The 26,532-nt window shown below is 50.6% G+C and overlaps 1 protein-coding gene across 1 annotated transcript in view; it reads left to right on the top strand.

Annotated features, from left to right (window-relative positions):
* The window catches only part of GNB1 (G protein subunit beta 1), a 64,912-nt gene that overhangs the window by 18,426 nt on the left and 19,954 nt on the right, over positions 1–26,532 (top strand). The window contains exons 2-3 of the mRNA XM_054720392.1: positions 19,470–19,518; positions 26,064–26,164. Coding sequence (XP_054576367.1) covers positions 26,108–26,164 — 57 coding nt within the window. The 5' untranslated portion in view covers positions 19,470–19,518; positions 26,064–26,107. The remainder of the gene's footprint in view (positions 1–19,469; positions 19,519–26,063; positions 26,165–26,532) is intronic.

Below are 26,532 nucleotides of genomic sequence, written 5' to 3'. Positions count from 1 at the left end.
TGCCAGTGGCCTGGTGCGGGGGAGGCCAGGTCGGAGCTGAAACCTGGGAGTCGGGGAGAAGGAGGCCAGCTGTGTAGATGTGGCTTCAAGAAGCTTTACTCCGGAGGGGCTGGTGAGTTGGAGGGTGGGTGGGAACAGTGCAGTGATTTGGGTGGTCTCAGAACTTGACCGTGTGACTGAACCCCGGGTCTTGTAGGTGCCATCCTGATCCAGCTTTCCTAAGGAGCCCAGGTGTCCCTGCTGTTGCTGGTCCTTGGACCACACACTGAGACACGGGGTAATGGAAGGCTGAGCCTTAGAAAGCCGGGCCCTCGTCTGCCGCTTACCCACAGGCCTGCCTCATCACTGTGCCTGCTGTGCAGCCAGGCCTTGCCGTTCCCCGGCCTCGCGGCCTCGACATTGATCCTCTGCAGCATGCTGTGCTGCTCTCTGCGGCTGAGCCAGCGCTGTGACGCGGTCACAGGATAGACCCCTCTTCATGCACTTGTTTGTACCTGAACCTGTTTTGTATCTGGGAAACGGCTGAACCAGTTGACTTTCAGCAAACAGTCCCTTATTGTCATTTCAACACCTGTCCTGTGCATAACAGGGTCCATAAAGCGCCCACTAAATGCAGACATTTAAGGTTTGGAAGGTGAGATCAGAAAGAGGCTTTGATTGGGAGGAGCGGGGTTTGATTTCAAACATAAAAGACTCTCTGTTTTTGAATAATCTTAAGACTTACAACAAAGTAACATTATAAGTAGGTGCCAGTTAGCATAGGTAATCCCTGATAAAGTAAACATACGTAACTGAAGTTTTATACATGTTGACCTGTTGTAAGGTTGGGGCGTTCTGGGGAGAGAGTTGGAGGGAAATTGGGTCATCTGTAGGCGAAGGTGGAAAGGAGGAGCTGGCTGCATGACGAATCACGGTGCTCAGGCAGACAGGTTCCTCTCGCCGCTTACTCTTCCTGGTGCGGATGGTGGAGGAGGGGGCGCAACCAGAAGGCTCTCGCCGCCCCTGTGCCGCTGCTCCGTCCACAACCCATCCCACCTTAGAGACACCAGGAAGAGAAAGATGCCTGGGGCGGGGGGGGGCACTGTCCTGGTCTGTAATGAAGCTCTTGTCCTGGGCACTTGAGGGCTGCTTGATGGTGACAACCTGTTTCTTTTCTTTTCTTTTTTTTAAAAATAGATTTTATTGATTTTTTACAGAGAGGAAGAGAGAGGGATAGAGAGTTAGAAACATCGATGAGAGAGAAACATCGATCAGCTGCCTCTTGCACAACCCCTACTGGGGATGTGCCCGCAACCAAGGTACATGCCCTTGACCGGAATCGAACCTGGGACCCTTGAGTCCGCAGGCCGACGCTCTATCCACTGAGCCAAACCGGTTTCGGCCGTGACAACCTGTTTCATGTCCTTACGGAGTCACTGATGTGAGGCATGCGCCTTGGGTGACAAGTGGTCAGAGCAGACAAGGGAGCAGAGGTTCCTGGCGAGAGCCACGATCTTTATAAGTTTGCTTTTTTGTAAATAACTCACTCCTGTATAGCAGCAGTTTTCCACCAGTGTGCCACGAGAATTTTTATCTTTTTTTTAAGCTTTTTTTTTTTTTTTTTGAGAGAAGGGAGAGGGGCAGAGAGAGACAAAGAACAAAACAACATCGATGTGAGAGCAAGACACCAATTATCTACCTCCTGCATGCCCCCTACCGGAGATCAGGACCCAGCCGGCCTTGTACCCTGATGGGAATCCATCGGCAACCGTTCACGGCATGGGATGATGCCCAATCACCTGAACCACATTGGCAGGGCTTGCAAGAATTTTTAAAACATGTAATACCTGGCTATTTATATTCAGTAGAGGGCACTGACACCTTTTCCCTTAGATTGTCAAATAAAAAGGTGACAATAGCCATCTGAAATGAATGAATCAAAATTACCTTATTTTGCCTGGTCAGTGTTGCTCAGTGGTTAAGCATCGACCCATGAACCAAGAGGTCACTGGTTCAATTCCTGGTCAGGGCACATGCCTGGGTTTTGGGCTCCATCCTTAGTCGGGGGTGTGCAGGGTGCAGCCGATCTATGATGATTCTCTCTCATCACCGTTTCTATCACTCTATCCCTCTCCTTACCTCTCTCAAAAAAAATCAATAAAAACATTTTAAAAAATTATACCTATTTTTTGTCATATCAGCAAACATGTATATATTTTTCAGTGTGCTGCACAATTTTAGTAACTAGTTTGTGTGTCATGAGATGAAAAATGTTGAAAATCGCTGCTCTGTAGACACGAACTTTAGAACAGTGGTCACCAAACGGTGGTCTGCAGACCTCTGGTGGTCCGTGAGGTCCAGAAGGTTGGCAACCACTGGTTTAAGGAAATCTTTGCAGTAGCAGTCGCCAACCGGTGGTCCGTGAGGTCCGAAAGGTTGGCAACCACTGGTTTAAGGAAATCTTTGCAGTAGCAGTTGCCAACTGGTGGTCCGTGAGGTCCGAAAGTTTGGTGACTGCTGCTTTAGAAATATATATATATATATATATATATAGTTCTTAGGCAAATAGACCAATAGCACTTTGCTAGGCCTACAATTTTATTTTTTTTAGTAAAGAGAAGAACATACTTCAGTCGATTGTAAGACCTGTGACAAGACCTTCTTTGGGTATTGAAGAGGGAATGAGAATGTGAGTGGGCCTGAGCACAGAGCTTGAAGGCACTTTTCCTGCTGGCGGATGCTGGGATAGTTTAAAGACTTCGCTGAATTTGGAGGAATTGACGATTTAGAGGAGTCAGTTCTGTACAGGAAAGCTGTGAGGGGAATGTTCTATTGGATGTGAAGCTGGTTGGGGGGGACAAATGATCTAGGTAATGATACGTTTGTGGGGCGTCAGTTCTCAATTAGCATTTTAGATCAGTTGGGAATGGATGATAGGTAACGGAAAAGATGTCGGATCAACTGGTAGTCTGCTGGGAAAAAATACAGATGAAAACTGAATTCCACAGCACATACAGGCTCTGGGTGGACTAAAGATTTAAATGGAGAAATTAGGACATGGAAATATTAGAAAATTATTGGGGGAAATCCTATAAAATAAAAGCCTAAGATGCTAAGTGTCCGGTCGGCCGTTCAGCCAATCAAAGCATAATATGCTAATGATATGTTAAAGCCGCTCAACCGCTCGGTATGACATGCACTGACCACCAGGTGGCAGACGCTCCGACCCTTGCTGCTAGGGTGTGGCTGATCGGGATTGAGCAAGATGACTGGACATGCTCTGGGACCCTCCTGCAGTCCCTCCCTGGCTGGCCAACCTCCCGTGTCCCTCCCTGGCCCTGATACTGCACCGGTGGGGTCCCTTGGCCTGACCGGCGCCCTCTCGCAATCCAGGCTGAGGGATCCCCCACCCCGAGTGCATGATTTTCGTGCACCGGGCCTCTAGTATTCTGTAACCTTTGAGGAGGGTGTGTGTGTGTGTGGGAAATAGTTTATAACCTTTGAGGAGGGTGTGGGGGGAGTTACTGAGCATGACACGGAGGCTCTAGGCCATAAAGAGTATCTGCTTTAGACTCAGCAGATCTATAGCCAAGACCCTGGTAGAGGACCTTTGAACTAAAGTCAAAGGCAAGCAAATTGGAGAAAATATTAGAATTATATAGTATGTGATCAAGGATTAATGTCCTTAGTATAAAAGCGTTTCTAAGATGAATTGTTTCCGCAACTTTGTTTTTAGGAATTTATCCAAAGGGAAAAAAATAAGAATACTTAACTACAAAATTAGTTATAAAAACAAAGTGTCAAAAACAGTGTTCAGCCGAAACCGGTTTGGCTCAGTGGATAGAGCGTCGGTCTGCGGACTGAGGGGTCCCAGGTTCGATTCCGGTCAAGGGCATGTACATTGGTTGCGGGCACATCCCCGGTGGGGGGTGTGCAGGAGGCGGCTGGTCGATGTTTCTCTCTTATCGATGTTTCTAACTCTCTGTCCCTCTCCCTTCCTCTCTGTAAAAAATCAATAAAATATATTTAAAAATAAAAAATAAAAGGTTGTCAAGGATTTGGAGCAACTAGAATCTTTAAAAAAAAACACCAAAACAGTGTTCATTAGAAATTTTGTTATGAAAGCAAAAGCTTGTCTATAGTCACTAGAATTTAAGCTCCATGAGGCACAGGCCTTTGTCTTTCTTATTTCCTCTGAACAGTGCCCGGGACATAGTACGTCTCAGTAAATATTTGTGGAATGATTGAGCGACCCATCCACATACGAGGGAGGAGTCATCAGGAGGGATTGGTTAAAGTAAGGTGCTCACGGAATGCTGTGCAGCTGGTGCCCATTTATAAGGGGCTCTTTGTTGTCTTGAGGGGATGACCACAGTGCAGTAATGCGGGGGGGGGGGGATATGTGTAAGTTTGGGGAAGAAGGTATAATTTAATTTGTGAAAAGATATGCATCTAGGTGTCAAATAAAGTCTATAGAAATACATACCCCTGCTCACTGTGACGGATATTCTGGGGATAGGTGGGAGAAGGAACATGTAGTAAGATATAATTTTTCTCTATACTTTTTGGTGGGAAATTGGCCAAGATCATGATAATTAGGAAGAACATTTTCTTTCTTTCTTTCTTTCTTTCTTTCTTTCTTTCTTTCTTTCTTTCTTTCTTTCTTTCTTTCTTTTTTAATTTCTTTATTGATTAAGGTGTCACATATTTGTCCTCATCCCCCCATTCCCATCCCACACCCCTCCCCACGGATGCCCCAACCCCCTGTTGAACTTAACCGTTGGATAGGCTCATATGCATGCACACAAGTCCTTTGGTTGATCTCTCCCCCCTCCTCCCAACCTCCCCTAACCTCCCTCTGAGGCCCGATAGTCCAATCGATGCCTCCTTGTTTCTGGTTCTGTTCTTGTTCCTCAGTCTATGTTGTTCATCATTTCCCCTAGATGAGCGAGGTCATGTGTCACTAGAGATATACTTATAAGAACTGAATGTGAGACGAGCAATAATAGTTATGCTGACAGGCAAATGAATCAGTCTGTAGTGAGTTTCTTTCTGGACCAACAGATCTTTAGAGACCCAATTTCAATGTCCACCAGTTCCTTATGTGTACATGTCAGCACTGACCCCTCAGCTCTGGATGGTGGACAAATGGTGGTAACGGAGGTCCGACTCCCGCTGGTTTGGTCTCGGCCGGACACAGGGGCACGGCTTCACCCGGACTCAGGGGCACGTGGCCTCACCCAGACCCAGGGGTGCGTGGCCTCACCCGGAGCTAGGTGCGCGAGACCTCACCCAGATCCAGGGATACATGGCCTCACCCGGACCCGGGGGCGCGTGGCCTCTCCCAGACCCAGGGGCGCGTGGCCTCACCCAGAGCTAGGTGCGCGAGGCCTCACCCGGACCCGGGACCCAGCCTCACCCGGATCCAGGGACACATGGCCTCACCTGGACCCGGGGGTGCGTAGCTTCTCCCAGACCCAGGGGCGCGTGGCCTCACCCGGACCTAGGTGCGCGAGGCCTCACCTGGATCCAGGGACACATGGCCTCACCCGGACCCAGGGGCGCGTGGCCTCTCCCAGACCCAGGGGCGCGTGGCCTCATCCAGACCTGGGACTCAGCCTCACCCGGATCCAGGGACACATGGCCTCACCTGGACAGGAAGAACATTTTCATTTTGTAAGAAATATAAAAGCAAATTATTTATATTTAAAAGTATTAGACGCTCAAAGTTAGCATGATTGAGATGAGCATGTTCTAGAAATTTCATAGTTTTAGTTCATTTGCCTTTATTTTTTTTATTGAGGTATAATTGACTAAATTTGCCTTTGAGGTAAAAAATTTTTATTGATGGTGTTTCTTATATTCATCTTATATTCATGTTTTTTTCACTTGTGCCATTTCACTAGTTTTTTGTATAAGAAGGGATGCCAAGAAAAAGAGATTTTAAAAGAATGGATGCCACGGATGCTATTATTGTCGACATAACAACTACAACCTGGCTTTTAAAATAACAGTACTTTTCAGAAATGTTAGATAGCAGCACTCTGGACCACCTGGCAGAACCGGTGGCGCCAGTCGTAGCTGGTGAAGACCTAGGTCCCGTGCAGGAGACGCTCCCCCCACAGGCGGGCCCGTGGATGCAGAGTGCAGAAGGGAAACTTGTGCTGAAATGTGTCCTCTTGGTGAACACACATTGTAAGGGGTAGAATTGTACCTAAAGTGTAAATGGATGGGGAACCTTGTATAATGGAGTCTTCAGAATTGATTGCCAAGATTACATCGTCGGATTTAAAGCACAAAGACTTCGTTTCCTGCAGTTAGATGTGCTGAGTGTCTGGTGAAGCATACTGGTCATGCCCACAGAAGCCACTGCAAACCGAGTGGTTAGGGGCAGACTTGGCGGCAGGAGGAGACAGCTGGTGACAGTGTTGGGAGGTCACTGCTGGCCCCCGTAGCAGCTGCTCAGGTATACAGGACGGGGTTGCTGTAGTCCTGTGGCTTTTGAGGTGGTGACCGGCTGTGCATCACCCACCTGCTACTGCCAGGCCCTGGACTGATGCCAGGATGGGCAGACCACAGCGAAGAGTGAGTAGTTTTTACGTTTAAAAATCATTGAAAAACAAACCAAAGGAAGAATCCCGTTTTATGACGGGAAAGTTAGGTGATTTGAGTTTTTTGTCCACAGATGTTCTGTCAGAGCACAGCCTCTCATTCCTTCATGGCTCATCTGTGGCTGCTTGGGACAGCAGAGTCAGCAGTAGAATCTGTAGTTGCCTGCAACCCTGAAACCTTTGCTGTCTGGGCCTCTAGGAAAAGTGCCCCCCCCCCCCATGCTGTGAGCTCTGACCCCTCCCCAGCAGACAGGCAGGCCCGAGGTCACGGGCTGGGACCCACACCCGCCGTTTTCATCGCTGTGCAACACGGCTTCGCAGAAAACACGCTCTGTGTCTTGTTTTCCTAGAAAGTGTTTGTGTCCTCAATTCTGTGCTCACATATACCAAGCTAAATGAGCTGCTTGAGGACAAGGAGGACAGACTTCGGGTTCATTTTTAAATTCTCTTTTGTTAACAGGGAAGTGATGCGTGAAAGGTGTCGGACTTAATCACTAGGGGTTTAGCCATAAGAAAGGCATCTAGGGCTCTTTCGAGGCACTTCGTACAGATTCGGTGCATCTCGGCAGTGTCTGGGGTGTTTGCTCCCGGTGGCCAGTGTCCCCGGCGCTAGTGCAGCAGCTGCTGGGTGGCACCGCTCCCGTGCACTCGCCAGGGTGCTTCCGCGGGGGGTAAGGCTCTAACATCAGCGAAATTACCTGGAATATTACTGAAGTTGGCCGTAAGTTGTTGCACAATATACATGGCTGGGCATTTGTCACTCTTTGTCTTTGTGTCCCTGGCGCTACTTCCTCCCTGTCCAAGGCACCGCTCCTCGCCTGCCTGTGTGAACAGCGCGCTCTGTGGATTGGTGGAAAACACCCACAGCCCATTCCTGACTCTGCTGATGGGCTGCAGGGACAGTGACTGAGTTCTCAGAGCGACATTGGGCAGTGTCTGAAGACATTTGGGGTTGTCACAACTTGGGGTGCTACTGGCATCTTGTGGGTAGAGGCCAGGGGTGCTGCCCAGCACCTGCGATGCACAGGACCGCGCCAGTGAGCAGTGCCTCAGGGAGACCCATTGGCCCCGCTCCTGGGGTCGAGGGCCATGTTCGGGCAGGCTCCCCCTTGGTGCGGAGGAGGTCTGTATGGACTTGGTCCCTGGCAGCAGGATTTCTCCTCCCCCTCCCCCCCACCGTGGTATTTCCACGCTCTCCGTGGGGTGATTCCCGCACACTCTGCTGAGCTCTCCTCATTGTCTTTAGCTTTCTGCTGGCCGATTAGTTCAACTTCCATAAAAACGAAGTGCTTGACCCCAGAGAGGAGGAGCTCAGGAGACTGGGCATGTGGCTCACATAGTGAGAAGCTAGTGGGTGGCACTGCCCATGGGCCACCTCCACTCAGACTGTTGTCATAGTCTAATGCCCCCGTCCCCCTAGACCTGTGGAGACAGGTCTCACGCAGGGGACAGGCCACTCCTCACCAAAGAGCCAGCCCCGCTCGCTGAGGTCATGCTCCTTCCTGAAGGGGCAGCTCCAGAGGTGCGTCCAGGAACGAGGGCATGGGGGGCCCAGCAGTCACTGAGGCCAAGAAGGTGCTCCTCGTTCCCCGGTCACCTTCATTATTGCCAGCTGCCATGATAATGCAAGGCCACCTTTGTTTTAAAACCAACGTGAATGTCTTAGGAGGTAGATGGCAAAATTCACATTGGTTTCCCCTTTACCTCTGGACACCTCGGTTTGTACTTTCTGAGAGCTCAGGCATGTTTCATGTAACCACGCTGCAGTTATCAAATCTGTACATTTAACACGGATGCCGGGCTGTTTTCTGTTCCACATGCTCTTGCTGTCCCCACAGTGTCCTTTGCAGCGGTTCCTTCTGGCCAGACCCACGTGTTACACTTAGAGGTCATGTTTGTTCTTTAATCGGACCGGCCGCTCCTGAGCTGCACAGTGTGCAGGTGCAGGCCCTGATCGCGGAGCCCACCCTCACGTGGGCCTGTGCGCTTCCTCAGCTTAGAGTCGGCTTTGCATTTGGGCGGAACACCACAGAAGTGTGTCCTCGGCACTCCTTCGAGGGTCCAGTCCAAATCCCTCAGGCTCTGCACCTTTTTCCTGTGCGCGTCAGCCTCGCTGCACGGCCCCAAGGACCTCAGGTCTTGTCCTCAAGGCTGCATGCAGAGCTGCCTTTCCTGGGAAAGTGCCTGAGTTCCTCTTGGGTTTGGTTTTGTTCCAAGAACATGAAGGTGAGGAAGTCAGTTCCTATTGTTGGAGAATTTGTAGTTTCTTGTCCAGATTTCTACCCCACACCTAAAGCAGGGGGCAGGGGGAGGTGCAGCGCTGTGGGTGCAGTAGGGTGGCCAGGCGTTGCCTCCCTACTCCTCTGTGCTTGGGCTCCCTCTGTCCCTTCCAGAGTTCAGGCTCAATGCTACGATTCTAGTTCTGGCCTCTCTGGTGTCCCTAGCATTTTCATGATGCTCCAGGCCAAAATAAATACCTAGAGTTTCTTTCCTCGGTCGTGAAGTCCAAACAACTTGCGTATTTATGTCCTAAGAGCTTAGTAGCCATTTGAAAAAGTAATACCCATAAATTGAAGGACACTTTTAATTTTATTCTTAAATAAGCCACTGTTGTTAACTAATGGGCTGTACAGCTTCTCAGACTACAGAATCAGACTGTCCCCCCAGAAAAAAAGACCTTCATTTTCTGTCCCTGTAGATTTTCATCATGAAAGCAACCACTGAAAGAAACCCAGCTTTGGTAAGGATGTGATGTCATGGGAAAGGGCGCAGCGCCATCTGCTGTTGGAACTGAGATCCACCTAGAGCTAGTGCTCCCTTGGAGTCTGTCCTTTGTCGAGCTTTGCTGTGCTTGTGTCAATTTTAAAATACCTTGTGTCTTGTGAGTTGCTGCAGTGTCGCTGTGCAGTGTGGGAGCTGGGGTTTTAGTTGCTCACAGTCCTGAACTAGTCACTGCAGCCTGGTGGCTGCGTGCTCCCACGAGAAGGGGCTCACCCCCTGGAAGCATCTGGGCGAGGGCGGAAGGGGGGATCGATCCCTTTCCAGGAATGGAAGTCAGTCATTTCGGTGCTGTCTGTCATTAGAGGGCAAATTGGAGGCTGTGCAGGAAAAACCAATGGACGTAGACTACAGGGGCTCCCCAGCATTTATAATGTGGCTTCTGTGGGGAATGAAATGTATCATCTGAGCACCTCTACTCAAAGCCGACTGCTGGAAGGCAGCCTCTGAGTGTTTGCTGACAGCTGTGACAGATGACCTGAAAACCTAAATGATCTGTCACATAACAAGTGGCTCCCATCATTGGGTCTCTGATTCTGGCCATGGCCTTTTTTCCTGTTTTTGACACAGTAAGTGGATAAGACGGTGCAGATAACCCTGAATACTTTCAATGGGGGAAAAACATTAAAAGAGATACCGTAGTTCTCTTTTTTGTTTTTTAGGGCCACATGTATCTTTTGGGCATAAGTTTTACTTGACTTACAGTTAACCCTTGAACAACGTGTAGCTTAGGGGTGCCAGCCTCCTGCGCAGTTGAACATTCATATAGCCTGGCTGGTGTGGCTCAGTGGTTGAGCGTCAACCCATGAACCAGGAGGTCATGGTTCTCCATTCCTGGTCAGGGCACATGCCTGGGTTGCAGGCTCCATCCCCAGTGTGCGCATGTAGGAGACAGCTTATCAATGATTCTCTCTCATCATTGATGTTTCTCTCCCTCTCCCTCTCCCTGTCCCTTACTCTCTGAAATCAACAAAAATACGTTTTGGTTTTTTTTAAAAGGAAGTTCACATATATAATTAGTTCTCCACATATGCAGATTTCTAATCACTGAATTGACCCTTGAACACCACAGGTTTGAACTGCACGGGTCAGTTAGGGGAAATCTGCGTATAAGTGGACCCACATAGTTCAAATCTGTGGTGTTCAAGGATCGACTGTATATGTTTAGGTTCATGTATGATACTTTATAGTTTATCCTTTTCGTAACTAAATGGTACCACAGAGAAGAGATAAATGCTTATGTCACTTAAAAGGAGAAGTTTGTTACTATATTAAAGATTCTAGTCATTACTTGGCCTACCCTTCCCTTCTAGATAGTCTACCTGTAGTCCCTGTGGTAGGACCTCCCCATGGTCTCTCCTCTCCTGCGCCACAGCTGATGGGCCACCTGACAGGACAGCAAGCCAGTGAGCTGGTGCAGAGGACTCTTTTTAGAAACAAACAGTCACAGCTGACATTGGATGGTAGTTAGGATGGGGAATTATAGGAGGTTTTGGACCGTGTACACGATGGTTGGTTAAGAGAGAGGGTGGTAGAAGGATAGAGAAAGCGCACCCAGAAAAACAGAGCCAGTCCTGGCTGGTTTCTGATAGCCGTTTCCATTTTTCTCAGTTCCAGTTGCATATCTCCTAGGACCTATGTACTTCCTGTCCTTGGACCTGTCAGATTTCTCCACTTCTGCCCTTGAACCTGTCAGATCTCTCTACTTCCTGTCCTTGGACCTGTCAGATCTCTCTACTTCCTGTCCTTGGATCTATCAGCTCTTTCTGTTTCCTGTCCTTGGACCTGTCAGATCTCTCCACTTCCTGTCCTTGGACTTGTCAGATCTCTCCATTTCCTATCCTTGGACTTGTCAGATCTCTCCACTTTCTGTCCTTGGACCTGTCATATCTCTCTACTTCCTGTCCTTGAACCTGTCAGATCTCTCTCTACTTCCTGTCCTTGGACCTGTCAGATCTCTCCACTTTCTGTCTTTGGACCTGTCAGATCTCTCTCTACTTCCTGTCCTTGGACCTGTCAGATCTCTCTACTTCCTGTCCTTGGACCTGTCAGATCTCTCCACTTTCTGTCCTTGGACCTGTCAGATCTCTCCACTTTCTGTCCTTGGACCTGTCAGATCCCTCTCTACTTCCTGTCCTTGGATTTATCAGCTCTACTTCCTGCCCTTGGACCTGTCAGATCTCTACTTCCCAGCGGGGGGCTTTGTCTTCTTGGCAAACAGAAGAGACTTAACTAGATTAGTTTTTGGGGAGAGGAGGTGTTGGGGGGGAACTTTAACTTTTTATTTCCAGAATTAACCATTTCCCCAAAGATGTAGTTGTTAATATCAAATTTCTTTTTTCCTTCAAGGTTTTTCATTGGCAAAAAGGACTTTGAAACAGATAATTAGACAATTTGTTCAGTGAAAATATATGAAACAATTAAAAATTGGAATATGCTGTCTATGTAAGCTGATCTTCTTGAATGTCTTTACTGTGTCACTGTTTTCTAGGACACGGTGTACTTAACACAGTGACCTCGTGTTTGTTATTCCTACTATGGAGGGGGGTTTGTTTCATTTGCTTTTTAATCATTCCTAATCAATAAATGAAATTTTGGTTATTTAGCCTGGTTTTCTAATATTCAATAAGCTGAGTGACTTCCCATGACTAATGATTCTATGATCAAGGAATTTTATCTTACTTGAGTATTTCTTACTTAAAGGTTAATTAGGAAGGAAAGTCTGAGACCAAAAGGAAATGTATAGATCCTCCTTAAAACAGATTTGTGTTGTTTTTCCTGCTTTGCCTTCTTTACTGTGTACCCTCCCCCCCCCCCTTTTTTTTTTTTTTTACTATTGAGCTTTTTTGTACCAACAAAGTTTCGTTTAAGAGAGGGATAGCCTGGCCGGTGTTGCTCAGGGGTTGAGTGTTGGCCTATGAACCAGGAGGTCATGGTTCTCGATTCCTGGTCAGGGCACATGCCCGGGTTGTGGGCTCGATCCCCAGTAGGGGACGTGCAGGAGGCAGCCGATCCCCGATTCTCTCTCATCATTGATGTTTCTCTCACTCTCTCTGTGAAATTAATAAAAATATGTTTTAAGAGAGAGAGAGAGAGAGAGAGAGAGAGAGAGAGAGAGCAGTGTAGATAGCAGTTGGACTGAACATCCTGGAAGGGAGAAAATAAAGTTAATTTGTTACCTTCCTGTCACGTCCAGGGGTAAGGAGTGGCAGGATTTATCAGTGTTTAGGTTAAGTAGGTAAGCACTTCAGTGTCGTGTCTCCCGGACTTTGTCCCTCTCCTCAGGACTCTGCTGAGGTGTCACCACGCCTCCTCTGACCCCTTTTACAAAAGACTCGCACCCCCTGCCTAACCTCACCCAGTTCTGTTTTCCTTCAACACTGATGGCACCTGGTGTGTCAGAATTAAGTGCTTTTGCCTTCCTCCACTGGAGAGTTAAGTTCTCTGACGGCAGGAATCACATCTTGTTGACTGCGGAGTGCCCATGCCGGAGCCTGGCACGTCCTAGAGGCTGTGTGCACTTGTGGAGGGAAGGGATGAAGGCTCACAAATACAAACCAGGCGCCAAGGCCATTTTATTGTTAAGTGTTTTGTCAACAATTTAAAACTTGTCCTGTTGCCGTGCTGTGCTCTGGGTGGCTCTGCATGTCCTCCCGCTGGAAGTAACTACTCCTGCTGGGTTCCGTCTGCTTACGCTGGTGCCTGGCACCAGAACGGCCCCTACGGGCTTTCCCAGCAGCGACGCGTCCGCAGACCTCAGCTGACCTTTGCCGTGAGGAGCCTGCAGTTCTGGTAGACTCGGCACCGGCTGTTACACTTGCTGCTTCCCGGTTCCCGGTGCAAATCACAGCGCGTGTGAAATCGGCGTTGTAGAAGCACGTTCAGTGCCGAGTGCCTTCTGTTTTGAGTTTTTATGGGAAATGTGAAACTCATGCCTTCGGTTTATAAGTTTTGGAAGTATGTCCTTTTTCTTGACTGTGGGAGATATTTCCTTTTTTAAATTGTCTTCAATTCTTCAAGGCAAAAATACATTCGTGTTTCTAGGATTTCTCTGAGACCAGTGGTCAGGATCTTGGACCAGATCTGGCAGAGAGCACCCAAGTTACCTGGAGAGAGAGAGAGAGAGAGAGAGAGAGGCAGGCAGAGGCGGGGGGGGGGGGGGGGGAGGGAGGGAGGGAGAGAATGAGAATTAGTGTGTGTGTTTGTGTGTGTGTATGTGTGTGTGTGTGTGTGTGTGTGTGTGTGTGTGTGTCCCTCCCTCCCCGACTTAACGGATCAGGCCTGGGAATGAGGTGGGAAGGTAGAGGGGCTTTAAATGAGGCCAGGTTGGGGCTGTGCTGCAAGGGTATTTCCAGACTGGCGCGGAGGCGTCAGCTGTCAGAGCTGTCGTTCAGAAAGATAATCAGGTAGTGATGTATCAGATGGGCGAGGTGGGGAGAGATGGCTGGGGAAGAAGGTAAGTGGTAGGCTAGGCGGGGGGTGGGGGAGAGCTGGAAGGAAGTGGGGGCTGAGGGGTGCAGGATGAAGGGTGGGGATAGGATTGAGGGCGTGTGCTGTGAAGGGGCTTCTTGAGTCTGCTCTGGAGGAGGGTGATTAAGCAGCCGTTAGTGGGTTTGGGGAGGAAGGGCCTGTAAATGCAATGGGAATTGTGCCCTTGGAGCACTGCCATGTTAGGACTAGGGACTGGAGTGCAGTCAGGGAAAGGGACTAACAAAGAGATGGGAGAACAAGGGAAGAGGGTCCCCAAACCAGTGGGAGCTGAGTGAGGAGGGCAGGGGAGGAGGTGTGGCTGACAGGGGCCCAGTGGGCTGAGGTATTGCCATCATCCAGGTGGGCGTCGGGAGGGGCGGGGAGGGAGGAAGGGTTGCTTCCCCCTCATGCCCTGACGGGGCTGGGAATTGAACTCATAACCAAGGTACGTGCCCTTGACCAGGAATTGAACCTGCGACCCTTCAGTCCCCGGGCGACACTCTAACCAGAGTCAACCGCCCAGGGCTGCTGTTGTGTTAGCTGTTGTCATTTTTTCTTTTTTATTAGACAATCTAAGGGGAAAGAGGCCAGTGGCCCTGACTTAACCAGTATTCCTTGTTTTAACGTTGTTGTGACACGTCCCTGGCTTAGGGCTGAGACCAGACCTTCCGGTGTGACTTCTGCCGGGACTCTGGTGCTGCATGAGAGCACCGGCACCACCTTGGGGCTGGAGCGAGCAGCCCAGGAAGGACTGGAAAGGGTCCGAGAGAAACCGTGTCTCCCGAGTCCCGGGTGTGGCGTCCTCCTCATTGTTCCCCTTTTGGGGGAGACAGCCTCTAGCACAGCGGTCGCCAACCTATCAACCCCACGGACTGCCAGTGGCCCGCGGACCACCGGTTGGCGACCGCTGCTCCCGCAGCTTCCCAGACTTCTGTGTCTTCATGCTGGCATTAGACTCGATAGCTTTGAGGATAGAATTCCTTCTTGGAATTAGTTCCACGTGATGCTCTGTTGGGAAGTCTCCTGCCATTCTTGACCCTTTTGTATCTCCAGTTTCTTCTGTGTGGGAACTTTGGGTCTGACTTTGTCCTGGCGACCTGAAGCACCCCCCGGCCTCTCTGTGGGTCCTGCGGCCCTCGGTGCATGGTCCCGGTCTGAGCTGCGCCGCCGCGTTTCTGTGGGTCGAGGGCTCTGAGCGCCTTGCTGTTCTCTGCGCTCTCCCATGGGAAGGGTTCCCTGGCGGTATTTCCTCTCAGTCGTTACTCGGGTGCTTGATGGCGAAGGTACTTTTTGTTGCAGAATTGGGGCTCTTCACTTGGGCAAACCTATGTGGGGAGAAAGTTAGGGGGGTCTTTTCAGGGCATATTGCCTAGTGGTAGTTTTCTGCAAAATTGAAAAAATTCCTAACATAACCTTTCCCTGAAAGGCTACAGAAAAGACTCACGGTGTCCTATATGTAAACCACAGTGAAGTGCCTTAAAATTTTTTTTAACAAACACAGAAACGTACAGGATATCATACAAACAACGGAGCACGTTTAGAAATTACCCCTCAGCAGTGAGGTTAGCCAGCACTGCTTGGTGGTGCCCTGTGTCCCTCATGGGCCGGTGCACCTGCTCGTGGAGCTGGGCTCGTCCTGCTGGGAGAGGAGCAGACACCAGCTCTCGGTGTCTCGGGAAGATGTAATCCTATTCCCGAGTGTCCTATCGGTGGGTCCCCTGTGACCCCCAGAGTCCCCCCGAAGACGGTCGGTGGGAGCCCACTGGGAGACGGGCTTCCCAGGAACTTTCTGAAGCTACGGGGCCTCGGTCCTCGGCCTGGAGAGGGCACAGACCTGCGTGCACAGCATGGCCCAGACACCCACTTCTGTGGGATCCTTCACCTCTGTCCGCGCCCCTTGGACAGGGCCTCACCTTCTGCCCAAATAAAGTGGAGTGGTTTCCATCTTCATGTGAATGAATTTTGAGCGGAAGAGCGATGGTTTCCTTTCTAGCCTGGCTTCCAGCTTGCGACAGGTGTGAGGAGTCCATTCTTCTTGGGCCAGCCGTGTGCGAAAAGTGTTCTGCATCGTGAAGGTTAAGGCAGCTTCCTTTTGGAGCGTTTGGGGCCTGGAGTGCGCTGAGGATGGAACAGCAGGCACCATTCAGCTAAAGGCCAGATGGACTGAACCTTCCATGCCAGCGACTGCCCATGGAGAGGGCGCGTGCCTGGGCGCAGATGCTGCTCCCGGTTCGGTCGCTCCTTGCTGGTATCCACGGGAAGTGATGAGAGGCACAGAAAGTGCTCAGCTGTCAGGAGGCGCAGAGCTGGACGGAGCAGCCTGGGGGTGGCCAGGTTCAATGCTGTACAGCGCCCGGGGCTGCCATGGGCCTCCGCTCTCAATCATAGGAAATCCCCACGTATTTGGAAATTAAACAAGTCAAAGATGACTGCAGAAGGGAAATTTGAAAATATTTTCATTTGAATGAAAGTGAAAACAAACAAAATATAACATTTGTGGGGCCTAGCAGTACTGAGAGGGAAATTCATAGAATGAAGCGCTCACTGCAGAAAACTAAAGGTCTCACTAACCTGAGCTTCTGCCTTTAGAAACTGGAAGAAGGCACCCTGCATTCCCGCAGGCAGGCCGGGCCGAGAGCCGGGAGCAGGGACCCCTGGGAGAGAGCGACCCGGAGAGGAAGCCCTCTGGGCAGGGCAGGCCCACAGCGGCAGCCCGAGAAGGACCCGGGAGCACGCACAGCGACGGAAGTGAAGCAGACGTGGCAGTGAGACGAAGTAGTGCTGGTTCCTTTCTGAGGGGACCCTTAGGAGGCAGGATGCATTGAGGGGCCACTAGATCTTGAGCACCTCCCTGCCAGCTGTCCCGCCGCCGAGGGAGCCTTCCCCTCTGGACAAGCAGTGGGAAAGACAAGGCCTCACCGGCGCTGCGGGCTTGTCCTCTGCCCGTAACTGTAGCTCACCCTTCTTTGCTTGGTAACTTCAAAGGCACATTTTAAAAAGTTACTATTTGCCCTTTATTGACATGGCTGTTCCCTTCCCCCAGCTCTTACTTTTGAATAATGTGAAGCTGCAGAAAGTTGAAGCAGCAGGTCAGAGAGCATTCAGTGCCGTCCCCAGGAGTTGGTGGTCTGTCACGCTGCCCGCTTCTCTCTGTGCTGTCCGGTGACGCATTTCATCGACGCAGATGTCTCTCCTGATTCTGCACAGCTCCAGCCAGTGTCCCCAGAACAGGGCCGTTCTTTCCCATCGCCTGAGGCGTGCCTCTACCCAGAACTTTAACACTGACCCAGCCGTGCCTGGCCCAAGTTCACAGTTACAGCCATTCAGTTTTCCCCAAAATGTCTTCACACCCCTATTTCAGATCGGGATTGAGCCAGGTTCCTGTAAGTCCTGGCTGAGAGGCTGAGGGGGTTTGAAGCAGCCTACCCCCACCTGACCAGCCCCAAAGCTGGAGGACAGGTCCTGCTCCGGGCTGGGGGTTGGTTCCCTGGTCCTTCTCCAAAGACCAGGCCACGCACTCTGTTTCCTATCTGGAGCCACAAGGCACTCTAGCCTTTGAATTAGCAAACTAGGATGCATTTTCTTATTCCTGCGCCTCTCCATGTGGGCACACCTGAGGGGTTTGTGTTTGGAGGTTGGGATCATTGCAACAATCCCCTAGAGTGAGCAGCTCTCACCTGGGCCTCCAGGGACATCCATTGGCGCCTGGAGCCATTTTTGGCTGGTACAGCGGGGGGAGTGGGTGCAGCTGAATATCCTACAGGGACAGTCCAGTCTGACTGTGCCAAGCTGAGTGAGTCCCTGCTTTGGACCGTGACCATTCAGTGACATGGTGGTGTGTGCTGCCGAGAGCTTCCTCAGAGGGAGAGGGTTCGGGAACTGAGCCTCGTTAATTTCTGTGGCCTCCAACTTCTGCTTCCACACCGTGGTGTTTTTTGTTTGTTTGTTAACTATCTTTAATGGCCCTTTTCCCTGTTCCTCCCCTCTTTTGACATAAAATTCATGCAACATAGCACTAACCATTCTAAAGTGAGCAGTTCAGTGACAGCCACAGGGCTGTGCAGCCACCACCTCGACCTGGTTCCAGAACATTTCCGTCACCCAAAAGGCTCTGTACCCATCGAGCTGCTCTTGATCTCACCTGCGTGCAGCGTCTCTGGCAGCCACTGCCCGTCGGTGGAGCCGCCTATCGGGCTAGTTCACGCAGATGCAGTCATGCATGTGCCGGCTTCTCCACGGAGCGTCGTGTTTTCAAGGACCGTCCACACGGTCTGTGCTCAGCTCTTCCTCATGGCTGTGGAACCTTCCCTCGTGGGGTGCCGCGTGTTTCCCTGTTCTGCACTGTGGATGTTGGGGCTGCTGTGAGCACAGGTGTCCCCGCATCTAGTGCCTGTGTCCAGTCCTATTGGGTGGATGCCCAGGAGTGGGATGGCTGGGCCATGGAAAGTCTGCGTTGAAGTCTTGAGGAACCACCAACCTATTTTATTTCCACACCCACTTTCTCTGCCAGAAGTAAATAAGTATAATACAAGCAGCTTAATTCCAAAATAAAATTATTTTGCTAAATAAATAAATGCCTTAGAATTCACAGTTCAACTGGGGGCTATTTCAGTGTCCTGATGCTCCTGACCCCAAACCAGCAGTGTGCACGTGGGCTGTGGGCTCACAGAGCAGTGAGTTAATCCCGTGGCCTCAGCTTTTCAGACCTCGCGGACCACCAGGTGTCGACCGCGGATTAACCCACAGGTGGGGGTGACCTGTGAACATCCACAGTGGTCGTTCCACACAGTTTAACTTGGAGAGATCACAGAAACATATTTAAAGTTTTGAAACTCAAGTTGATGGGAAAGAACAAGCAGCTATTTCAGCAGAAATCTAGAATTAACATACTTTCGTCCTGACTGCCTTGTGCCTGCTGGTCCCCCAGACCTCATCCTCGACCCCGGCCAGGCGAGGGCTCCACGCAGCAGGGGCCCGGGATGTTCCCCGGCTCCCAGGCGGCCTTGCCGCACTGAGGCAGCACTTGGCCTGTGGCTTCTTTGAGATCAGACGGATCGGAGGCAGGGGAGGTACGGGTGAGGTTTCTCTGAGAAGCTTCTGGAACAGCAGTGGGTTTTTTCTGTTGTTACTGAGACTCGAAACACCCTTTCCCTCCAGCAGTTTTTTGTTTACTCGGGGTATTTTCCCCGAGACATTTCTAAGGGTTTAAAACAGAGAAATTGGCGCTCAAGCTGGTTTGGCTCAGTGGGTAGAGCATTGGCCCTTGGACTGAAGGGTCCTGGGTTCAGTTCTAGTCGAGGGTGGCACGTACCTTGGTTGGGAGGCAACCAGTCGATGTGACATCAGTGTTTCTCTCGCTGTCTTTCCCCCTCTCTTCCACTCTCTAAAAATCAATGGAAAAATATGCTCAGGTGAGGATTAAGAACAACAAAGACAGAGAAACAGAGATGGGATTTCTCCCCCTCCCCTGCGCTGAAGAACTAATGTTAGCTTAGTAGAAGGGACTGAGGAAAGGGATCTGGGTGAGCAGTGCGGGCAGGGAGGGCGGTTTCCATGCGCCTTACGTGGGAAGCTCGCTCCCCACCCCCACGGGCAGTGCTCATCCAACACAGCCTTCTCTGTCTTTTGCAGACGGCTGTACATGAACCGGAGACCAGGCCAGAAGCACTTCTGAATTAAGGTCAGTTTGATGTAATTAGTTCACTAAGTTTTTAAAGTGCAACATTTACATTTCTTTAGTTTTTTTTTTTTTTTTTAATAACCTGGTTTTGCCCGTCTCTCTTTTGAGCCCAAAGTTGGTTTTCAGGCAGGTGATCCTGAGGAGGGTGTTTCTCCAAAGGCTTTGTCCAGTGCTCTGGCTTCTCCTCAGACCGCACAACCCTTCCGCCTTCAGAGGCTTTGTCCAGTGCTCCGCTGGCGGGGCGGGTTTCAGAGATGGAAGCTCACGTTCTAGACAAAGGGGTCATTTCTCCAACGTCTCTCGTTCTGATTTAAAAAGTACAAGAAGCTTTGTTTAAAAGGTAGTAAACTGAAGTAAGTGAGGCTCCTCCCTCCTGCGGAAGGTCAGCTGGGCCCCACAGAGGTCAGACCGTTGTGGGCTGAGAGGGGTCCACTCTATGTCCAGATGGAGAGCTGACGGGCGGGTGGGGTCTCCTTCCCACGGCCTCAGCACGTTCGGGGAGGCGCTGTGCCTGGCTGACAGTTGGTGTGAGCGGTGGAGGGAAGTGTCCGTGGTGCGTTCTCTCACAGCAGACCACACAGGCAGCGCTGAGTTCTCTTTACAATTTGCAATCAGGAAGTTGAGAAACAGGAAAATCTCGTGAGAACCTCGGATATCGAGGGCGGACCATGTACACACAGCGGTGCTAGTAAGCGCAGTCGGCAGCGTGCACGCCACACGGCAGGCTTGCTGGTGCGTTCAGCCAGGGCCCGTGAGACTTAGGGTGAGCCCGGGTTCCCCCTTAGTCCTCATCACTGCCCAGTTACCAGGAAGAGCGACTGTTCTGATCGCGTGCTTCTGATCTGAAGCCGACTTAGGGGTCCGGTGTCATCAACACTTAACACCAGTTTTTATCGCTTTTGACACATGGACATTAAGCCCCCAAGGTCAGCCATTCGTTTGTTCAGACAAACTTGGGAATTACTGGGATGGCATCCTCAAAAAGCTGGCTACAGCGGCTGGGTGATGACATCACAGAACAGTGTCACACACGACACAGCCTGCTCGGGGGTACCTGTGCCCCACACTTTTAAAACCAGTAGATTTATAGCAAATTTAATATTTGCTTATAATGTAGCCGAGCAATGACAAGAATTATTGATTTTTAAAATGTATTGGAATGTTCAAATATAGGTAAAAACAGTATTAGGTAACCACCCAGCTCCAGCAGTGACAGAAGTTGGCCAGTTTTTGTTCAGTCTCCTTCCTCTCAGTCTTGGAGCTTCTGACAGCACATCCCACAGTGAGGACTTGGTCCCGCTGGGACACCAAGTGCCGGCCGCACCTCCTCCGGGTCCTCAGATCCCGGCCACATGCTGCTCTCTGAAAGCCTGCAAGCTGCATCGGAGTCAAGCGCTGAAGTCTCATAACACTCTAGGACGGTTGTGATGGGAAGTTGAAACATACACAAAAGTTAACCAGTCGTACCAGGCGCTCCCTCACCAAACAAAGCCATTACCCTCAGCACCAGTCTTTGTTTCCTTTTAATCTATTTATTTTTATTGATTTGAGAGAGGAGAGACATGGATTCGTTGTTCCACTTGCTTAGGCGTTCATTGGGTGATCGTATATGTGCCTGGACCAGGGATCGAGCCCACAACCTTGGTGCATCGGGAGACGCTCTAAGCAACGGAGCCACCTGGCAGGCTGCCAGTCTGGTTTCGCATGTGCCCTTACCCGTTTTCCTCTTCTTGGTAGTTTTCAAGAGAATTTCAGACCCATCATTTTATTAAACGTGTCATCATAACCTTTGAAGGCCAGGAAAGGCTGTGGTTCCGTCATGTTGGACGGAGGGTCCGCACTGCACGCCACCCCACTCTCTCCGGCAGGCGCAGCCGGACAGACGGGCATCTCTCTCTGTCCGCTGCCCCGTCCCTCACAGCATCGCTAGGACCATCGAGCGGAAGGGGCTGGGCTGCCTGGTGCCCTTTGGGATTTGCACTCTGCATTTTGGAGATTAACTTGGATTTGGAAATGAAAGAAAAACAGAGAAGTTAATGAAGTTGGTTGAAATTCCTCCTGCAAACTCCTGTATCAAAATGTAGCTTTGCCTTGGAGGTGAGGTGTGGTGGAGCAAGTCCGCGAACCCCTGCCCGCGTGACCCTGGCTCTGCTTCAGCATTTCAGAGGCGACCGCTGTGGACTTGGCGCAGCAGCGAGGCCAGGGCGCCGGGGTCCTGTTAACCCCGTGTGTGCGCTGCCCTGCTGAGAGGGCGCTTCATCGTCTGATCCCGGCCGGCTGACTCACGCTTGCCCGTGGTCTCATTTGATTTCCCCTCCGCCTGTGGTGCAGAGCGCGCCTTTCCGGCTTCCCAGGAAACACCGAGTGAAACCGGGATGTGGGGCCGTCACTTTCCCTGTGTGCGGCAGCCCCAGAGCTGGACACTGGTTTTTGACGTTAACAGACTTGCAGCTGGAGTGTCCCTGGCAGTGGTTCCTGGGCGTGCCGCTGACATGTCCTGCCGAGACTGCAGGTCGTGGTGAGAGGAGCCTGATGAGGGCACCAGGGGTGGGGAGCCACCCGGAGCACAGGGTTGCATTTTTACGTTCATCCTCACCTGATGATTGATTTTTAAAATGTATTGGAATGTTCAAATATAGGAACATTCATTGTTTTTGTTTTTTTAAGAGAGTGGAAGGAAAGGAGGGAGGGGGAGAGAATGCGAGAGAAACATGGATGTGAGAGAGACTCAGTGATTGGGTGCCTCCTGGACGTGCCCCCACTGGGGCTGGGGATTGAACCTGCAACCCAGGTCGTGCTCTTGACCAGAAATCGAACCTGAGACCTTTTGGTGAGCGGGCTGATGCTGTAACCACTGAGCCACACCCATCACATTATTCCACATGGGAAATACTTGAATAAAAAATCATGCTAACACTGACTTACGAGATGTTGCATATAACCTAACCGAGGGGCAGACTTCAACCTGCTTGCTTCAGTCACTTAAATTTCTTCCAAAACAGAAGTTCTAAATCAAGGCCAGTGGCAGGTGTGGGTGGTGAGGGGCAGAGGGGGCCTCTCGCGGTCTGTCTTAGTGGATTAGAGGGCATCGCGCTGAGTCAGCTCGGCCGAGGCTTAACAGGGACTGTGACCCAGGAGGGGAGAAGACACCCAGGCCTCGGGGACCAGAGGCTTTGGGGGACTCAGGGCAGTGAAGAGAAAAGCAAAACCAGCAAATGTAAGTAAGACTTGTGAGCGTGCCTCAGTGGTTTTGTGTAAGCTGCACAGCCAATATTGGAAACGAGCGGAGGCTACAGCCACTAACACTAATGAACGTGGCAGTCATCCTTTACGTTTTTTAAAACGACGCCTATTTTGTTCTTTTAAACTAGCTACAGTCATTTAGCATTGCCCCAGGTCCTGCCGTCTGCAGGGCTGTTCTCCGTGGCCTGCAGGAGCTCGCCCGGTGAAGGGAGCTTAACTGGCCCTTTTCACTGAAACTAGGAGAAGACCATGTGAGTCTTCTTAGTTCCTGGGCCCCAATAAGCGTAACTTTTTTGAAGAGGAAATAGATACGTAAGAGATAACGTGAAAATAAAGGCTGCCCCATTCCCGTGTCTTTCTTCAAAAATGACCACTAGTAACATTCCTTGTGTCTGTAGACCGAGGTTGTTGACATTAGCATAGATGTGTCCTGTTCGTGGACAGAGAGAGGCCCCCCCTCCACACGCTGTTCTGTGCCTGTTTCTTTCATGGCGGTGCGTGGTGTGGGAATGCGGAAGCCTCTGCGGGGTGCGATGCCTGGGCAGCAGCGACTGCCCGGGGCCCTGTGATGGGCGTGGTGTCCACCTCTCCACGCTCACCCTCTGGGGCCGGTTCAGTGTCCGTTAGCTCAGGGCCGGGGCTGTCAGTGCGCCCAGCAAGGTGGCCTGGGCAGTGCCCCCGGGTGACCGTGCCAGGGCGCTTCATTTGTGAAAGTCCATCTGCAGAAAACTTATTTTCCAGATTCGATTTTAGGAAATACAGCTGTGGCAGGGAGAAGAGAGAGCGATTTAAAATTGTTTAATGTCTGTCTTCACTGAGACTCCGATGGGAGGGCTGATTCTAACGGGCTGTAGTCCAGAGGCAGTCGCCGGACCGATGCTGCTCACGGTGAGAGGCAGTCTGCTTGTCCTCCGAGCTGCGGCTGAAGGGTTAAGTCGGCAGTATCGGCAGTTTTGCTCCTGAGGTTTGCCGAGGTGACGGAGCTAAACGGAGCTTCTCAATATAAGATCCTTGGGCTGTCATTTCCCTACCTTCACATTGCGCAGTGGTGATTATCATGTACATCGTCTTCTGTGACATGTACAAGAGAACATCTAATTAAAGGAGACATTTAAGTTTAAGATCTCAGGAGTTATCCCACCTGTTAGAAGTTGGGTCCTTAAAAAAAAAGAAGTTAGGTCTTGCCTGGCTGGCGTGACTCAGTGGTTGAACGTCGACCTGTGAACCAGGAGGTCATGGTTTGATTTCCTGCAGCTGCCCAGGTTGCAGGCTTGGTCCCCAGTGTGGGGCGTGCAGGAGGCAGCTGGTCCATGATTCTCTCTCATCATTGATGTTTCTATTGCTCTCTCTCTCTCCCTTCCTCTCTGAAATCAGTAAAAACTTTTTTTTAAAGAAGTTGGGTCTTTACTTGAAGACCTCAGCATCTAAGAAGGTACTTCCTTCTACCTAGATCCTAAGGAGCTTGTTTTTAGTCCTCAGTTTAAAAATTACCTTCGTGTTTTAGTGTTTGAATTCGGGTCAGAAGTTGTTTGTTGACTGAAGCTAACCATTTGGTCCGTGTGCCTCACGGCGCCAATGGCAGTTACCCTCCAGGTTGACCTTGGAAGGACTGAGGAAGGGCTTCTTTACAGACTGGCATGGCTGTCGGGTGGGGAGGCAGGTCGGGGGAGAGGGCGGTGGGATTGAAAGAGCCCACTCTGCAGAGCTGTCTGCATGGACTTGGCCCGTCCCCGCATGGGAGTGCTGGGAGGCGCCCGGGCTGCTGGGAGCACAGGCGTCCCTGCGAGGACATCACGGCCTTTCGTTTTAAAACTGTTTCCTATTCTCTTGGCACTGTTACTGTTTCCTACGTCAACATTCACAAATGGCTGTCCTTAGAGTGTAGCTGTGCAAAGGGGAGAGGGAGCTCACCAGTGTCAGTGGACACGTGTCTGCAGCGTGGCCTCAGGGACAGACGTGCTCTGCTTGGCCAGGCCCCCTGCGACACCCTCTTCAGTGTCGCCTTTGAAACAGCTGTTTTGATCAGAAATATTCCTAAGACTCTGTTGGCATGTGTTGCCTTCACGGAGAGCTGCCATGGGTCCTGCCCTTTGCTGTGCCTGCTCGCGACCCACCTGCCAGGCCTTTGCCGCAGGGCTGTGGGCGCCGTGCCCGGTTGGCCTGAGCTGTAGGGCTGCGGGGTTGGTCCTTGGTCTGCTGGGATCCAGGGCCCATGTTGGGAGAGCACGTTCCCGAACCAGAGGCCTGCTGGGCCCCACACCCACACAGGTCCTTCAGAATGGCCGTGTGGGCGTGCTGACATCTGGGCAGTCATGGGGTCAAGATCACTGATGCGGCTCCCAGCGACGAGTGGTCAGGTGCCACTGTGCCCTGCGTCCTGCCTGGTTTCACGGGAGAGCCATCCTCATGTCTGTTTCAGCTTCTTGGACTCTACTGAGACCCAGATCCTTCGGAAAAGGCTGCGTGGGGAACAGGTTTTTTCTTTGTTCACCACCACCATCTGTTAAGTAGTGATTTGTTAGACATCGTCATTGTGCAAAGCCAGTGAGTGAAAGAGACTGTATTTTACTAACCCAGCCCTTGGGGGCATTTTATAAGTTCTGATGAATGTTAGTCTCTGATTTATAATTGCTCTCAAAATTTCAATTTCCTTTTCTTGCCTGCTTCATTACTTAGTCATTTTTTTTTAATATACTAGGTTAGAAAAATCTCTGACAATGTATATCAGATTACTTAAAACCCAAATACCGTATTTTCCGGCGTATAAGACCCCCGACTTTTGAGATTTTCCTGGGTTAAAACGTTGTTTTATATGCCGGAAAATACGGTATATTTTATTGATTTTTTTTTTTTTTTACAGAGAGGAAGGGAGAGGGATAGAGAGTTAGAGAGTTAGAAACATCGATGAGAGAGAAACATCGATCAGCTGCCTTTTGACACTCCCCACTGGAGATGTGCCCGAAACCAAGGTACATGCCCTTGACCGGAATCGAACCTGGGACCCTTGAGTCCACAGGCCGACACTCTTTCCACTGAGCCAAACCGGTTAGGGCTACTTAGTCATTGTTTATTAACTTTTCTTTACATCAAATTTTTTTAATCCTCACCTGAAGATAATGTTTTCATTGATTTTGAGAGAGAGAGAAACATCAGTGTGAGCGAAACACAAAGATCAGTTGCCTCACGCGTGCGCCCTGACCGGGGATGGATCCGAAACCTTTGGGTGTCCCAGGTGAGCTCCAGCCATCCGAGCCACCTGGCCGGCTGTGGATGAACCTTCTGTGCTTGTGTTTCCATTTCAGATCTGATTCCGTGAGGTGGCATCGCAGAGCACTACGGTCAGAAGATGAGCGAGCTCGACCAGCTGCGGCAGGAGGCCGAGCAGCTGAAAAACCAAATCAGAGTACGTAGTCGCACACGTGCTCAGTTTACTAATCACCTCATCGAGTGCATGTCTGGCCAGATGTTACCTGGTGTCGGAGGGATGAGTTACAGGGCGACCCCAGGGTTCAGGACTGAGGTTGAGTCTTAATTAGCACAGGATGCACTAATGACACCCCTTATTTGGCCTCGTCCGTTACTTTTAGGGTTTTGTTTCCTAGTGCATCATTATTTCTTATCTAAAAATGTCTCCACAGGATTTATAAACATCTTTCTGCACGTTTTTTTCTTAACCTTGGAATTAGCTTTGTGCCATTCTCTTTTTTTTTGCAATATTCTTTTGGTCACTGTATAGAGTGTGATGTTGGCCTCCCTCCCTTGTGACTGTTA

Source organism: Eptesicus fuscus, chromosome 9 (assembly GCF_027574615.1).
Source record: "Eptesicus fuscus isolate TK198812 chromosome 9, DD_ASM_mEF_20220401, whole genome shotgun sequence".
Taxonomy (NCBI): domain Eukaryota; kingdom Metazoa; phylum Chordata; class Mammalia; order Chiroptera; family Vespertilionidae; genus Eptesicus; species Eptesicus fuscus.
This window is presented reverse-complemented; position numbering and strand designations above follow the sequence as displayed.